The 15645-nt window shown below is 37.5% G+C and overlaps 1 protein-coding gene across 4 annotated transcripts in view; it reads left to right on the forward strand.

Moving 5' to 3' along the window:
* Window positions 1–9719, forward strand: part of SEC24A (SEC24 homolog A, COPII coat complex component) — a 72983-nt gene extending 63264 nt beyond the window's left edge. For all 4 annotated transcript variants that reach the window (XM_045489215.1, XM_045489234.1, XM_045489224.1 and 1 more), the window contains 4 exons: window positions 2057–2161; window positions 2719–2811; window positions 6185–6288; window positions 6733–9719. In XM_045489215.1, the coding sequence (XP_045345171.1) occupies window positions 2057–2161; window positions 2719–2811; window positions 6185–6288; window positions 6733–6847 (417 nt within the window). In that variant the 3' untranslated portion in view covers window positions 6848–9719. The remainder of the gene's footprint in view (window positions 1–2056; window positions 2162–2718; window positions 2812–6184; window positions 6289–6732) is intronic.
* The last annotated feature ends 5926 nt before the right edge of the window (window positions 9720–15645 follow it).

Here is a 15645-nt window from a genome sequence, read left to right on the forward strand (position 1 = left end):
AACCCCAGGTCAGTTTTTAGTGCAGCAATATTATTGATTTAAAAAATATTTAAGTTGTAACATTATTTGTCCTTTTTTTTTCCCTTTCTTTCTTTTGAAGTTCCCACTGAGATATTATTATTTACCTGAGTTAAAGTCAGATGCATGAAAATATCAAATCATAATCTTTCTTTCTAAAATTGTGATCAAGTTAGGATATATATATGTACATACACACATATATATATGTATATATATGTATATGTATATATATGTATATATATGTGCGTGTGTGTGTATAGGAAGCAATATTTTGGTTAAAAACCTTTCAAAGCTTAAAGAATTTACGATCTTGCATATATAAAGGACAAATTGCATATGAAATTTGAGGAGTCTTTGCATTGCCTCATTCTTTCATATGGGCCTTTACTTAGAAGACTAGAAAACAGAGCCACTGATAGCTTCTTTTCTTTCCCACCAGAAAAAAGTCAAGATTATTTTTTTCTTTTATATTTGAAAACCTCTAGAAATTTCTAAATAGCTATATTGAGGCAGTGCATGGTCTTTCTCCTGCTTTTCACATGCCCTAAGGCAAGAAGTCTTAAGGTAATATGGTTAATAGTCCTTGTTAGAATTAAAGCCTCATGGCTAGAGGGGAAATACCTCTTGGTAGGTCAGTATTTTATTTGCTTCCTGCTTCTAAGGTTTAATCAAGTACCTAGATTAAATGGTTAAAAATTTTTGGGTCAAAAATTAAGTTATGAATATTTAAAGGTGTGTTTGTGTTTTCAGATAATAGTATGTCTATTAGAAATGAGAAACTTCCATTTCTGGCCTTAATAAATAAAAGATAAGTCAAACTGAAAAGAACTATTAAGATATCATTTGCATTGGGCTTTTAATCCTCCCTCATTATGTACACATGACTTAAGCCACACAATCAGCCATTATTATTAACTAATTATACATAGATATTAGTTGCATTTATTGTATTTTATAATAGTTAAAATCAGAAGTTAATTTGGTTTTATTGGAATTCACAATGGGGTTTTTTTAGATAAGTGATAAATATTTCTTCATCTTCTTTATATTTAAATACGAATAACTGATTTACCTAAGTAAGTTTCAAAGTCTTGGAATTAACATTGGAATTAAAATTTTAATTGTGACTCCATATTACCATGTCAACAAAAATTCTTGGAATTCAAAGGTTTGGTCAGAGGCCAGGGAAAGCTTTAGTGTTAAACACTTTACAAACCAGGAGATGCAGCCTTCCAAACAGAAGTACACTCTGAAGGAGGAAGGATTTCAGCTCAGGGTTATGTAGGCAGAAACTGCAAGTTCTGGGTTCTTATTAGGAGTTGGTCAGACTGAGGTCCCAAACTGCAACTTCAGGAGCAGGTTGACAAGCAGGATACAATTTAGTGTTTCTGGTAGCAGCTTCAGGATATGGCAGCTGCTGGAGGGTGTGATAAGATTTGTGGCAGGGTCAGCAAATTTTCCTGAATTTTATGTGGGCTTGTCAACTCAGGCTGTGTTGACTGGTTTTGTTCCTCATTGATCATTTGGCCTGATAAAAATTTTAGCTTTTCTGGGATGCTTGGGTGGCTCGTTCGGTTAAGTGTCTGATTCTTGGTTTTGTGTGCTCTCTCTCCCTCAAAATAAATAAACTTTAATAAAACAAAATAAAATTTTAGCTATTCTCCTTTGACATGAAGGAACCCATCTTGTCTGTTAGCTGTTGTCTAATTATTGGGGTATTTTGTTCTCAATTATTATCTAGTAAAAGCTTTAACTTTTGGGGGCACCTGGGGTGCTCATTTGGTTAAGCATCCGACTTCGGCTCAGGTCATGATCTCATGGCTCTAGAGTTCAAGCCCCGTATGGGGCTCTGTGCTGCCAGCTCAGAGCCTGGAGCCTGCTTGGGATTCTGTGTCTCTTTCTCTGCCCCTCTTCTGCTCGTTCTCTCTCTCTCTCTCTCTCTCTCTCTCTCTTTCAAAAATAAATAAATGTTAAAAAAAATAGTCTTTTAAATAATAAAAAATAAAAGCTTTAACTTTTCTGTCTAATTTCTCAGGGAGCACTCAACATCAATGATCGCACCATACCTCAGCCGCCTATTCTTCAGCTTTCCGTGGAGAAGCTGAGCAGGGATGGAGCTTTCCTCATGGATGCAGGCTCTGTGAGTTAGTCTGACTGATCTGGATCATTCCCTCCATGTACTAGTACACATTCATTCCCTGTAATATCTTCTTTTTTGGGGCAGATTATATGCTATTTAATCTCTATTTTTGTGTGAGCCACATTCTCCCTTCATAGCCTCTTTTCATGCCAAGCATAAAATGTCTCATCATGCTTAACACTGATTATTATTAGTTCATTTGAAGTCAGTACAATTTCACTAAACATATTTATTATTTTGATCTTTTAAATCATACTCAGTGCTGGGAGTGCCTGGGTGGCTCAGTCAGTTGAGCCTCCAACGCTTGGTTTTGGCTCAGGTCATGATCTCACAGTTCCCTGAGTTCCAGCCCCACATCTGGCTCTGTGCTGACTACAGAGTCTGCTTAGGATTCTGTGTCTCCCTCTCTCTCTGTCCCTCCCCTGCTCATGCTCTCTTGTTCTCAAAATATATAAATAAACTTAAAAAAAAAACACAAAAATATACTTAGTGGTAAAGGTTAGTCAGCAGCAGACTGTTAAATGCACATCTCAAAATAATTTTCTTCCTGTCCCCAGGTATTGATGCTTTGGGTTGGAAAAAATTGTGGACAAAATTTTCTCAGCCGAGTTCTAGGAGTTCAAAACTATGCATTAATTCCACAAACTATGGTAAGAATTTATTAGAGTGATTATAGTAGACTTAAAGGGCATTTCAAATGTGCCAAAATCATGAACATCCCATTTTAAATCAAAGTTTTTCCAGAAAATAAAATGCTGCCACAGATTATGTTTCCCTTCTAATTGGGAACATAAAATAGTCATTTTATGTTTTAAAGGCATTCTTTGGATTATTTTGCATCAATGACTTAGTTGTTCTTATGTGTCTATGACAATAGACTATTTTAGGAAGAAAGTAATGAATTTAGTTAATGCCCCCCCGCCCCCAAAAAAAGAAATAGTTTTCTAGAATTAGTGTTAATGTTGTAGTTTTTGTGTTTTTGTGTTTTTGGCAAGTGATTTCATTGATCTATGACAAGGTCCTTTTAACTGCTGCTTTAGAGTAAGAACTGATCTAATTGCCACACAAGCAAATAACTTGTAATCAGTGTCAGTTGGATTAATATTTACTATTGAAGAAAATAACAATAAACTCTGTCAGTAGCTCTGTCACCTTGGACAAGTCACTAACAGCCTTATCCGTAAAGTAAGAATATTGTTGCCTATGGAGGAGTAACTGAAATGATCCATGAGAAAGCATTTGTTAAGCTTTAAAGCATTTGGATAAGTTTCAGTTTTAAAGTTAGAATTAATTATAACATGGTATTATTTAGTGTCATATTTTTCAGACCCTACTATCTGTTTGTCCCAACTTTGGAATATGTATTTTATGTCAGTGCTTTTTCATATTTATGGGTTTAACTCCATTCACAGAAGTCATCGGGAGATTCATGTATTTAAAAGACCTATCTGGGGCGCCTAGGTGGCTCAGTCAGTTAAGTGTCTGACGTCGGCTCAGGTCATGATCTTGAGGTTTGAGAATTTGAGCGCCACATTGGGTTCTGTGCTGATAGCACGGAGCCTGCTTCAAATCCTCTGCCCCCCTTTCTCTCTGCCCCTCCCCTGTTGCGCTCTCTCTCAAAAATAAATAAACATTAAAAAAAATAAAAGATAATATCTCTCAGAATTAATGCTGGGATAAGCTCTAGCTTTCAGGCTTTAAATAAAATTACTGCTCTGGTTGACTAGGCATTTTAGGTAATGAGGAGATAAGAAATTGGGGCACCTGGGTGGCACAATTAAAAAAAAAAGAAAAAACATTGACAAAAAAAGAAATTTTCATATTTGTAATAACTCCTGAATGAATCAATTAATTCTAGATGCCATAATAAAATGAAGAGAGGAGGTAGGATGTTCTTCTGGATCAGGGCTCAACAAAGTGTGCCGAAGAGGGCCTGCCACCTGTTTTTGTTTTACTGGAACATAGCTATGTCCATTCACTTATGTATGGTCTGTGGCTACTTAGTGGAACGTTGGTAGGGTTGTGTATTGCAAAAGAGACCAAATGACCTGCAAGCCAAAAGTATTTATTGTCTGACCCTTTAAGAAGTTTGTGTACCCCTAGGGGAGCCTGGGTGCTCAGTCAGTTAAGCATCCAATTCAGCTCAGGTCATGATCTCACGGTTTGTGAGTTAAAGCCCCACATCAGACTCTGTGCTGACAGCTCAGAACCTGGAGCCTGCTTCGGATTCTGTGTGTACCTCTCTCTCTGCCCCTCCCCAGTTTAGACTCTGTCTCTCTCTCTCTCAAAAAGTAAACAAACATTAAAAAAAGTTTGCAGAACCAGAAAAGACCCCAAATAGCAACAACAATCTTCAAAAAGAAAACCAAAGCAGGAGGCATCACAGTCCCGGACTTTAGGCTGTATTAGAAAGCTGTAATCATCAAGACAGTATGGTACTGGCACAAAAACAGACCCTCAGATCAATGGAACAGAATAGAGAACCCAGAAATGGACCCACAAATGTATGGCTCATCTTTGACAAAGCAGGAAGGAATATCCAATGGAATAAAGACAGTCTCTTCAGCAAATGGTGCTGGGAAAACTGGACAGCGACATGCAGAAAAATGAACCTGGACCACTTTCTTACACCATACACGAAAATAAACTCAAAATGGATGAAAGACCTAGATGTAAGGCAGGAAGCCATCAAAATCCTCGAGGAGAAAGCAGGCAAAAACCTCTTTGACCTCGGCCTCAGCAACTTCTTACTCAACACATCTCTGGAGGCAAGGGAAACAAAAGCAAACATGAACTATTGGGACCTCATCAAAATAAAAAGCTCCTACACCACAAAGGAAACCATCAGCAAAACGAAAAGGCAACCGACGGAATGGGAAAAGATACTTGCAAACAACATTATTAGATAAAGGGTTAGTATCCAAAATCCGTAAAGAACTTCTCAAACTCAACACCCAAAAAACAAATAATCGAGTGAAGAAATGGGCAAAAGACGTGAATAGACACTTCTCCAAAGAAGACATCCAGATGGCCAACCGACACGTGAAAAAATGCTCAACATCACTCATCATTAGGGAAATACAAATCAAAACCACAATGAGATACCACCTCACACCTGTCAGAATGGCTAACATCAACAACTCAGGCAACAACAGATGTTGGCGAGGATGAGGAGAAAGAGGATCTCTTTGCATTGTTGGTGGCAATGCAAGCTGATGCAGCCACTCTGGAAAACAGTATGGAGTTTCCTCAAAAAATTAAAATTAGAACTACCCTACAACCTAGCAATTGCACGACTAGGTATGTATCCAAGAGATACAGGTATGCTGTTTCGAAGGGGCACATGCACCCCAATGTTTATAGCAGCACTATCGACAATAGCCAAAGGATGGAAAGAGCCCAAATGTCCATGGAAGGATGAATGGATAAAGAAGATGTGGTATATCTATACAATGGAGTATTACTCGGCAATCAAAAAGAATGACATCTTGTCATTTGCAACACGTGGATGGAACTAGAGGGTATTATGCTAAGCAAAATTAGCCATTTGGAGAAAGACAAATATCATATGACTTCACTCATATGAAGACTTTAAGAGACAAAACAGATGAACATAAAGGAAGGGAAGCAAAAATAATATAAAAACAGGGAGGGGGACAAAACATAAAAGATTCTTAAATATGGAGAACAAACAGAGGGCTACTGGAGGGGTTGTAGGAGCGGGGATGGGCTAAATGGATAAGGGGCATTAAGGAATCTACTCCTGAAATCATTGTTGCACTATATGCTAACTCACTTGGATGTAAATTTAAAAAAAATAAATGAAAATACAAAAAAGAAAAAAAGAAGTTTGCCTAGCTCCTACTAGAAAATTGTGGTATACACACTCCCAGACCCCTTCCCTGAGACTTCCTAAATCAATATGTGCAGTTCAGCACAGGTGATTCATATACATGATAAACTTTGAGATGCATTAGATATATGACTCAAGTAAACTGTATATTGCTGATTTTTGTTTAATAGACAGACCTTCCGGAGCTTGATACACCAGAATCTGCCAGAATAATAGCATTCATCTCTTGGCTTAGAGAGCAGAGACCATTTTTCCCCATACTTTATGTGATAAGGTAAGTTGAATTTTTCATTTACTAATAGTGAAACAATGTGTTTAGCTTTGCAAGGACCTGTCTTGAATCATAGTTAAATGTGACCTATTGCTTATGCAAACCCTTTAGAAAAGAAAAAGAATTTTCAATAAATATTACTAAATTATGCTTTATATCCAGTTACTAGTAAAAAGTATGTTAAGAGGCACCTGGGTGTTTCAGTTGGTTAAGTTGGTTAAGTGTCTGACTTCAGCTCAGGTCACGATTTCAGGACCTGAATCCTGAGCTCAGGCTCTTGAGTTCGAGCCCCACATTGGGCTCTCTGCCCCTCCCCCACTCGTGCTCTCACTCTTTAAAATAAATATATTTTTTAAAAAAGTGTGTTAAAAGCCTCACGACAAATCCACTGTTTATTTTACTATTACATTTTATCTAATGTATATATTTTTGTCTTTTATTCCTAAGGGATGAGAGTCCAATGAAAGCAAACTTCCTTCAAAACATGGTAGAAGACCGAACAGAATCTGCATTATCATATTATGAATTCCTCTTGCATATACAACAACAAGTAAATAAATGAACAAATGAAGATATTTGACTTATTTTTAAGGAAATTCATGATAATGCCGAACACCTGAGAATGTGTAATACCTTCCTTTTCTATTAGGTTTGTGGACTAATGTGATAATTATATGTTCTCACTGTGATTTCAACCAACTATAGCAAATAAAGGACCACAGCAGAGAATCAAACATGCAACTCTGAAATACTGTATTTTTCAAATCAAAATATATCTATGTATATTTGATTGGAAACTTTTTTCCTTTGCTGCCAATAATGTTTGAGTTGTTGTGGATTGAAATAAGATGAGACAATATTGCAGAGGTAAAGTAAATTTTGTAAAATAAAGACTTCTGTGTTTCAAATACATTTTTCTCATTTTTTCCTGAAATTTTGGCTGCTACATTTAAAACTTCACAAGACTAAGTGTTGCAGGGACATTATAAATCCATTGATAATGATCTTTTTAACATCAAAAATTTTTTTCAGAAGTAAATACTACATAGAACTAGAACCCATCCCCACACCTGTTTTTTTTGTTTTTTTTTTTAAAGGAAGAAAAAGGATCATCATGTTAACTAAAACTAGAGTGAACTAACTCCAATCTAGTTTGAGAAAAAAATATGAAATAATACAGTCAGGCTTTAAAATCTGTCAGTATTCTCTATGCTTGAAGAACAAAGTCACTTTGAAGTGAAATCTGTAATTAAGTGGTTTTCCGATTTGACTGCAGAAGACTTGGGTGGACACACTATCCTATTCTGCAGTGAAAAGAATCAGCTGTCTTCATAAATACACTGAAACTGACAATGATAATAGGGAGATGAGAAACTTTGGTTGTCTTGATCCTTTAAGTAGGCTTTGTTTGGTACATTTCTGCTCTGATGTATAATAGAAGTGTTATATTGGTGAAATGATGAATTAAAAGAAATTAAAGGTTTTTAAAAATTCTGTCTCAAATGCTTAAGTAACATTTTTCTAAGGAGTTTAATTAAATTGGAAGCCGCTCGTAAGATATTTATTCTTGGATATTAAAACTTATTAAAAGCATGAATGCTGCTGTTTGATTTGGTGGATATTAAGATTACACAAATTCACTACATTGAAGTTATGGTAGAAACTTGATTTCTCAACATGCTCAAGAGACTGCTTTTTTGATTGAGCCAGAGAAATATTATAGTCAAAACCATTAAGTGGATTTTGTTTACAAATAGGTAAATTATACATTTGTATATTTAAAGTGCTGTGATAGGATGTCTTTAAAAGATTTGGCCCATTTTTCACTGATTCACCTTGTCTTGTATGAACCTCTTAAAGTAAAAGTTCTTCATGTGTAATACTTGATGAAAAGATTTTTGTTTCTTTGTTTTAATGGGTTAGAAAAATGTGTTTACAATCTTGGTCTCATGATCACCAATGAAATAGTAACTTTCAGGTTTACATCAGTATGAGCTGACTTTAACTCAGTTAAAGGGATAGGGAAGAAGCAGGTCCCCATTAGAGTATATACTACGGCTTGCCTGCTGGATCAGAGTAATTGGGTTTTATAAAAATATCCTCTCCCTTAAGCAGTATTAAGGTTTATCTTCAATATGCAAGTGGTACATTGAACTGGAAATTTTCTTAAAAACTGCTTCATGTATTAGGAAGCAAGTTTCATGTTGTAGCAAATTATGATAAATTTATATTTTCCCGTCTTTTCAAGAAACAGAGTCATCCTTGTGCACTGATGTTTCTTAAAATAACTCAAATTCTCTTCTTAATGTGAATTGTAAATGTTGATATTTGTAGGTCCTTTCTTAAGAGTAGTGAAGAATCTTCCAGAGGGAAAAGTTTGTGCTTCTAGGGACAGTAATCTTCCTTGTGCCTCACTTCATCCCTAAGTGGGTGTGACTTGTTATTGCCACATGCTTTGTTAGTATATTTCACAAATTTACTTTTTAAATTTTACTTTAAAAATTATTTTAGATAGTGTGTAATATGTGCAATCCAGAATAATTTTATAATAGGCAGGTCATAAAAACATAACTTTAGTTAAGATTCACAATATTTGTTCTCTGGATAATGAGGGAATGAATGAGCCTTTTGGAGATATTGATATTAAGCAATTATTTTTTGCTGTACTGAATGTGTTTGATTTTTTTTTCTTTTGGCAGTAGAGCAGTACCTGCTATCTCATCTTGTATTACTTTTTGATGTAAAGCAACTAATATTTACACTATGCCATATTTTTTTTATTGTAGTTGTAAATTATGAAAGATCCTTGAATTTTCTACAGATCTACAACTACTAAAGTAACAGACAAGGGCAATCTTGGTATTTAAATCTGAGCATGGCAATTCTACCACAAAAAGTACTCTATTTTTCTAATTTCTAGGATTTTTAAAATAACATTTCTGTACGTGACATACTAATATTCACTCAAGCTGTACCATTTTAGTTTGCATATATTTCATTGTTTTAATTTAATGTAATGTATTGAGTCTAACAGACTGTTTTACAATAATTAGAATTAAAGATTTATTTCTTCTAATTAAAGATGCATAACAGCTATTATCTAGGGGACCATCAAATGTGATTTCAAGATTTTGTTAACTATTTCAAATAAAATCCTTCTATAGAAATTTTAATTTTGTAAAGTAGTGTATAATATTGTAACATTAAATTCTTGTTCTCAAATTCACATATGTATTGATCTTCAATGTGCTGTGTTAAATCTTGCATCTCTTAAATATTAGAGACAAGATTTGTCTTCCTTTTTACAGTTTGTAATTTTCACTGTTTTATTCCTGTAAAAAAAAAAAAAAGTCATTTGTAACCCATGCAAATAATCGTTTGAAATGTGCTAACTTATCAATTTGGCTATTCAATAAAGTTATTGAAAAAGCTTATATATAGTGACTCGTCATTTAAAGGGATATGGATAACTTGCCAGTTACTGAATTGTGTTATGTTGTACACCCAAGTCATTGGAAGGCTATGGCGGAAAGTGGTTTGAATCTAATCTGGTGTTACAGTGGTCATAAGCTAGGGGAACCTGGGTGTCTCAGTTGGTTAAGTGACCAATCTCAGCTCAGGTCGTGAGACCCTGGAGCCTGTTTCAAATTCTGTGTCCCACTCTATTTCTGCCCCTACCCTGCTTGCTCTGTCTCTGTCTCTCTCAAAAATAAATAAAAACTAAAAAAGAAATTATAGAGTGGTCATAAACGTAATTCTTGGTGCTCACTCTTCATAGATTTAAAGTTGGTGTTGTTGTTTTTTTAATTCTTGACAGGTGTCAAGTACTACTCCATTGACTTCTGGATCCTTTGGTTATCAGTAAGATGCCTACTGTCAATCTAATTGTTACTTTGAAGATAATGTTAGCTTTCATGATTTTTCTTTTATCCTTAATATTCCTCAGTTTGGTGACTCTGAGTGTATTGTTTATCTTGCTAATTTTTCAGAGCACATTTTAATTTGAAAATCTTTGTATATCTTGATTTATGGAAAATTCTCTATTTCTTTAATTGAGGTATGATTGACATAAAGCTATTTTCTTTTAAAATATGCTTGTCATTTTCTCTATTCTTTTTTACTTCAGAATTCATACGAGATGTATCTTTTCACTAATTCCTCTTTTGACTATGTACAGGTTTGACTTTTCATCTCATCTCATGAATATTATATCTGCATACCTGTATTTTTCATTTCTAAGATTAATTTTTTTAATACCCGTCTGGTTTTGGTTGGTTTCTCCCTGTTTTTGCTCAGTAATGTATTCAGACTGTTCTATAAAATTCTTTTTGGGGAAATTCGCAATTTTTTAAGTTTTAATTCCAGTTATTTGACATACAGTATAATATTAGTTTCAGGTGCACCATACAGTGATTCAACAATTACATACATCACCCAGTGCTCATCACAAGTGCCCTCCTTTTCCTCCTCTTCCTCTTCCTCTTCTCCTCCTCCTCCTCTTTATCCTCCTCTTTCTCCTTTTTTTTAAAAAAAGTATTTTTTTATTAGTGTTTTTTTAAGTAATCTCTACCCCCAGTGTGGAGCTTCATCTCAAGACCCCAAGATCGAGAGTCGCATGTTCTTCCGACTGAGCCAGCCAGGTGCCCCTCAACAAGTGCACTCCTTGTCCCCATCACCTATTTCACCTATACCCTCACCCCCCACAAATTCCAATTTTTTATTTGGTTGGCAGAATTTATTTTTTTTTCATTAATTCATGTATTTTGAGAGAGAGGGAGAGAGAGCAGAGGACGAGCAAAAAGAGAGGGAGATAATCCGAAAAAGGTTCTGCACTATCAGCGCAGAGCCCAACATGGGGCTCAGATCTTCAAACTGTGAGATCGTGATCTGAGCCAAGATCGAGTTGGACATGTAACTGACTGAGCCACCCAGGTGCCCCTGGCTGGCAGAATTTAAATGTAATATTTATTCATGTTTGTTAGAATTTGAGTTTGTAGGTTACTGGAATGGGAGAATTTTTGTTTTTGTTTTAGCTTATCTCTGTCCAAGTTCTCCATCCCTTCCTGCCCATCTAAGGGGTTTTTTAGTTGAATTTTCTGGCCCCTTCCCCAAGACTAGGGGTCATGGTAGTGTCCTGCAATGATTTGGGGCTATTGCCCACCAGCAGTGGGAAGACTAGTTGTCCTCTCTTCTGCTGAACTTAAAAGCTCAAGTTCAAGGCTATGTGGGTCAATAGCAAATGATACTTTGAATAATTTTTGGAGGGAAAGCTTACCTCAAGCAGTGAGTCCTATTTGTCCCTATGTGTTTGTTATGTGGAGCACTTCCAGTGCTTTTTAGCCCATAGAATGTGCTACCGTTGCTGTTCATGGACCTGCTACCCAACAGGCCCAATGTTAGCTCTGCAATGCTGCGTTTTGGTCTCTTGTTTTTGAGTCTAGTTATTTGTTTTTCTCCCTTGACATTTTTAGCTGTTATTTCTGTGTGGAGTAGAGAGGAGTCCAAGGATCAACTTACTGCCTAAATTTATCCCCCGGAAACTGAATTCCAGTTTTATCACTTATGACTCAATCTTTTCAGCTGTGTATCTACATTTTATCAATCAAGTATTATTAGTAGCCTGCCTAAACAATGCTTCTAGCATCAAATAAAAATTATACATAAGACTCATTGAAAATGCCATGTTTTGGGGCACGTGGGTGGCTCAGTCGGTTAAGCATCTGACTTCAGCTCAGGTCATGAACTCTCGGTTCTTGAGTTCGAGCCCCACACCGGGCTCTGTGCTGACAGCTCAGAGCCTGGAGCCTGCTTCAGATTCTGTGTCTCCCTCTCTGTTCCTCCCCCGGTCACACACACACAGACACACACACACTCTCTCTCTCTCAAAAATAAATAAAGATTAAAAAAAATTTTTTTAAATGCCTTCTTTTGACACTCCCTCTAAAAGAAAAATTTCTGCAACTATTCACGTAAGTGTAATCTAGTGCTGTCAGTGCTAGATTTGTGGCAAAGTGGTAAGTTTTTTAAAGTTAATTTATGTATTGTGGGAGGAGGGGCAGAGAGAGGGAGAGACAGAGTCCCAAGCAGGCTCTTTGCTGTCAGCACAGAGCCCGACATGGGGTTGCAGTCTACAAACACTGAAAAAAATCAAGGCAGACGCTTAACCCAGTCACCCAAAGCGCCCAAAATGGCAAAGTTTTAAAGAATGGATTTGCCCTTGTAAAGTCCATAGTGAGGGAGATAGAAATTAATATAAGAATCTTAAGTATGTGAGGCACCTGGGTGGCTCAGTCAGTTAAGTGTCCCACTCTTTTTTTTTTTTTTTAACATTTTTTAAATTCATTTCTGAGAGAGAGGGCATGAAATAGGAGGGGCAGAGAGAGGAAGAAGGATCCAAAGGGGCTCTGCCCTGACAGCAGAGAGCCCAATGTGGGGCTTGAACTCATGAGGCATGAGATCATGACCTGAGCTGAAGTCAGAAGCTTAACTGGCTGAGCCACCCAGGCACTGAGCCATCTAGGTACCCTGTTTCTGACTTTTGATTTCAGCTCAGGTCATGATCTCTGCATTCCTGAGTTCAACCTCCATGTCAGGCTCTGCACTGACAGCAAGGAGCCTGCTTGGCATTCTGTCTCCCTTGCTCTCTGCCCTTCCCCCACTCTCTCTCTGTCTCAAGAATAAATAAATTTAAAAAAATCTTAAGTACACACATCATTTGTCAAAGAATCACTTATACCACTGACAAGTACTAGGAAGTTTAATAAATAAACTGCAGAAACCCATAGATAAATGGTTCCTCAGGAATGAGAAAGTATGTGACATAAAATCTTCACATTTCTAATTCTTTTTTTTTTTTTTTAATTTTTTTTTTCAACGTTTATTTGTTTTTGGGACAGAGAGAGACAGAGCATGAACGGGGGAGGGGCAGAGAGAGAGGGAGACACAGAATCAGAAACAGGCTCCAGGCTCTGAGCCATCAGCCCAGAGCCCGACGCGGGGCTCAAACTCACGGACCGCGAGATCGTGACCTGGCTGAAGTCGGACGCCCAACCGACTGCGCCACCCAGGCGCCCCTTCACATTTCTAATTCTTATCTAACTAAAGGGGCCATCATGCATCTAAGGAGACAAATTTTTTATTTGGCTTTCTATAGGCCCTTCTTAAGTGAAAAAAATATTGTCTATCCTAGAATTGTATTTGGTTTCAATTTATCAGAACTATACTTCATTAAGTTCTGCACATTTATTATACTTAACAATTACTTCAGTTTTAGAATTTTTTAAAGACACTATTGGGGACTCAGATATAGGTCTGTACACAAAGGCAGGGGAACCGTTTCTAATGCTTTATAATTATTAACCAGGGCATGTCCTTGGGACTTAGCTTTCATTCCATCAAGGGAGAACATCCGCATTTATTTATATTTTTATTTTTTAATGTTTATTTATTTTTGAGAGAGTGTGAGTGGGGGAGGGGCAAAGAGAGGGGGTGAGCAAGGTTCTACGCTGACAGCACTGAGCCCAATGTGAGGCTTGAACTCTTGAACCGCAAGATCATGACCTGAGCTGAAGTCAGATGCTCAACTAAGCCACCCAGGCACCCCTATTTCTAAACAAACAAACAAACAAACAAATAAATGTTTATTTATTTTGAGAGAGAAAGAGAGTATGGATGCCAGCAGGGGAGGGGCAGAGAGGGACAGAGAGAATCCCAAGCAGGCTTTGCGAAGTGAGCACAGAGCCCAAGGAGGGGGTTCAATCTCCAGAACCATGAGATCACAACTTGAGCTGAAAGCAAGAGTCCTAGGGCACCTGGGTGGCTCAGTTGGTTAAGCCTAGAACTTTGGCTCGGGTCATGATTTTGTGCTTCTTGAGTTTGAGCCCTGTGTTGGGCTCTCTGCTGACAGTTCAAGAGCCTGGAATCTGCTTCAGTTTCCAGTTTCTGTCTCCTTCTTTCTCTTATCTTCCCGGCTTGAGTGCTTGCGCCTTCTCTCAAAAAACAAACAAGCAAACAAAAACCAAAAGAGTCCCATGCTTAACCCACTCAGCTGCCCAAACACCCCCAAAATCCGTGTTTATACCTCAGCTCCTCATGTTATTGAATCCAAAAGATAAATTGTTAGATTTTTTTTTTACACTTTTTTTCTTAAACTTCTTATCTGTTTGGAACAGAGTCAGGTGACTAATGGTTAAATATAGTATTTCATTACTTTCTGTTTAGGGAGGATTTCACCTGCTTCCTAATTTTGACTATGAGTTTGACTCATTCTGGTTTCATTGCAGGGGACCCACTAGATAGCCTCACCCTCTGGAGCCTCAGGTGTGAATCGGCCACAAGGCCCCCTCAGCAAGCGTTGACGGATGATTCGATTCCTTCGTTCTTTTACTCATTCACTTTATCTTTATGATTAACAGCTGCATACCAAATGCAGGGCTGCGTTATGACTTTTGTATGCCCTACACACTTTTCTTTCATGGGCTCCTTCCTCCATACAGGCATTATTAAATCGTATTTTAGGACTGTGTTAGCAAAGGATGACTATAATCCAGGTCAGATTATTATATATTAATTATTATGCTTTTCTTCTGACTTTAAAATAAATTAAAATTAAAACATTTTCTCAGGCTCCTAATACTATTGTGGACCTCAACACTGCTTTAAGGTAAGTGGGCCCCGCTGAGCGCTCACATTGTTCCAGGAGTTGCAGTTGCGAACAATATACAATGCTGGAGCCTACATTCTAGCTGGTGAGAAACAGACATAAACAAAGTAAGTACATTTATCTTGCGAATCGGTTACAAGTGTTAAGAAAAAACAATAAACAGAACGTTATGGAGTGTTGAGAAGGGTGGCAATTTAAACAGAATGGACAGGACAAGCATCACTAGGCAAGCCTTGAAGGAAGATGTGAACAAAGCCTGGAACACGACAGGTATATACTTGGGGAAAAAATACCATTAAGGAGAAAGTCTCAGCCACAAAAACAATTCCTAAAAGCAACTCTCCCCAAAGCGTCGCTCCTCGAGTTACGTATTTCCGTAATCTATAAGCGAGGTCGCAGAAGGTCATTGGAAACAAGTGCCTGCCGCAGCAACCTCCATTTTGCTTTTGGGCAGAAGCCTAAGCTACGTCTGGGCCTCATCTGTATTCCTTTACCTCTCGTTAGTTTGCGGGTTCGCTTTTCTTCAGGTCCTCGTGAAGAGCAGAGAACCTTGTCGACGGAGGAGAGGAACATTGATAGTTAAAACAGGCAGGAGGAACTAGGGCGGCCCACTCTGCCCTCATTCAAAATGGCGGCGCGAGCCTCGCGCTTTGTCCGGTCGGGTGGCGCGCATGCTTAGCCAGCCTCTCCGGCTTGGC

This window comes from Leopardus geoffroyi, chromosome A1 (assembly GCF_018350155.1).
Source record: "Leopardus geoffroyi isolate Oge1 chromosome A1, O.geoffroyi_Oge1_pat1.0, whole genome shotgun sequence".
NCBI classification, from domain to species: Eukaryota; Metazoa; Chordata; class Mammalia; order Carnivora; family Felidae; genus Leopardus; species Leopardus geoffroyi.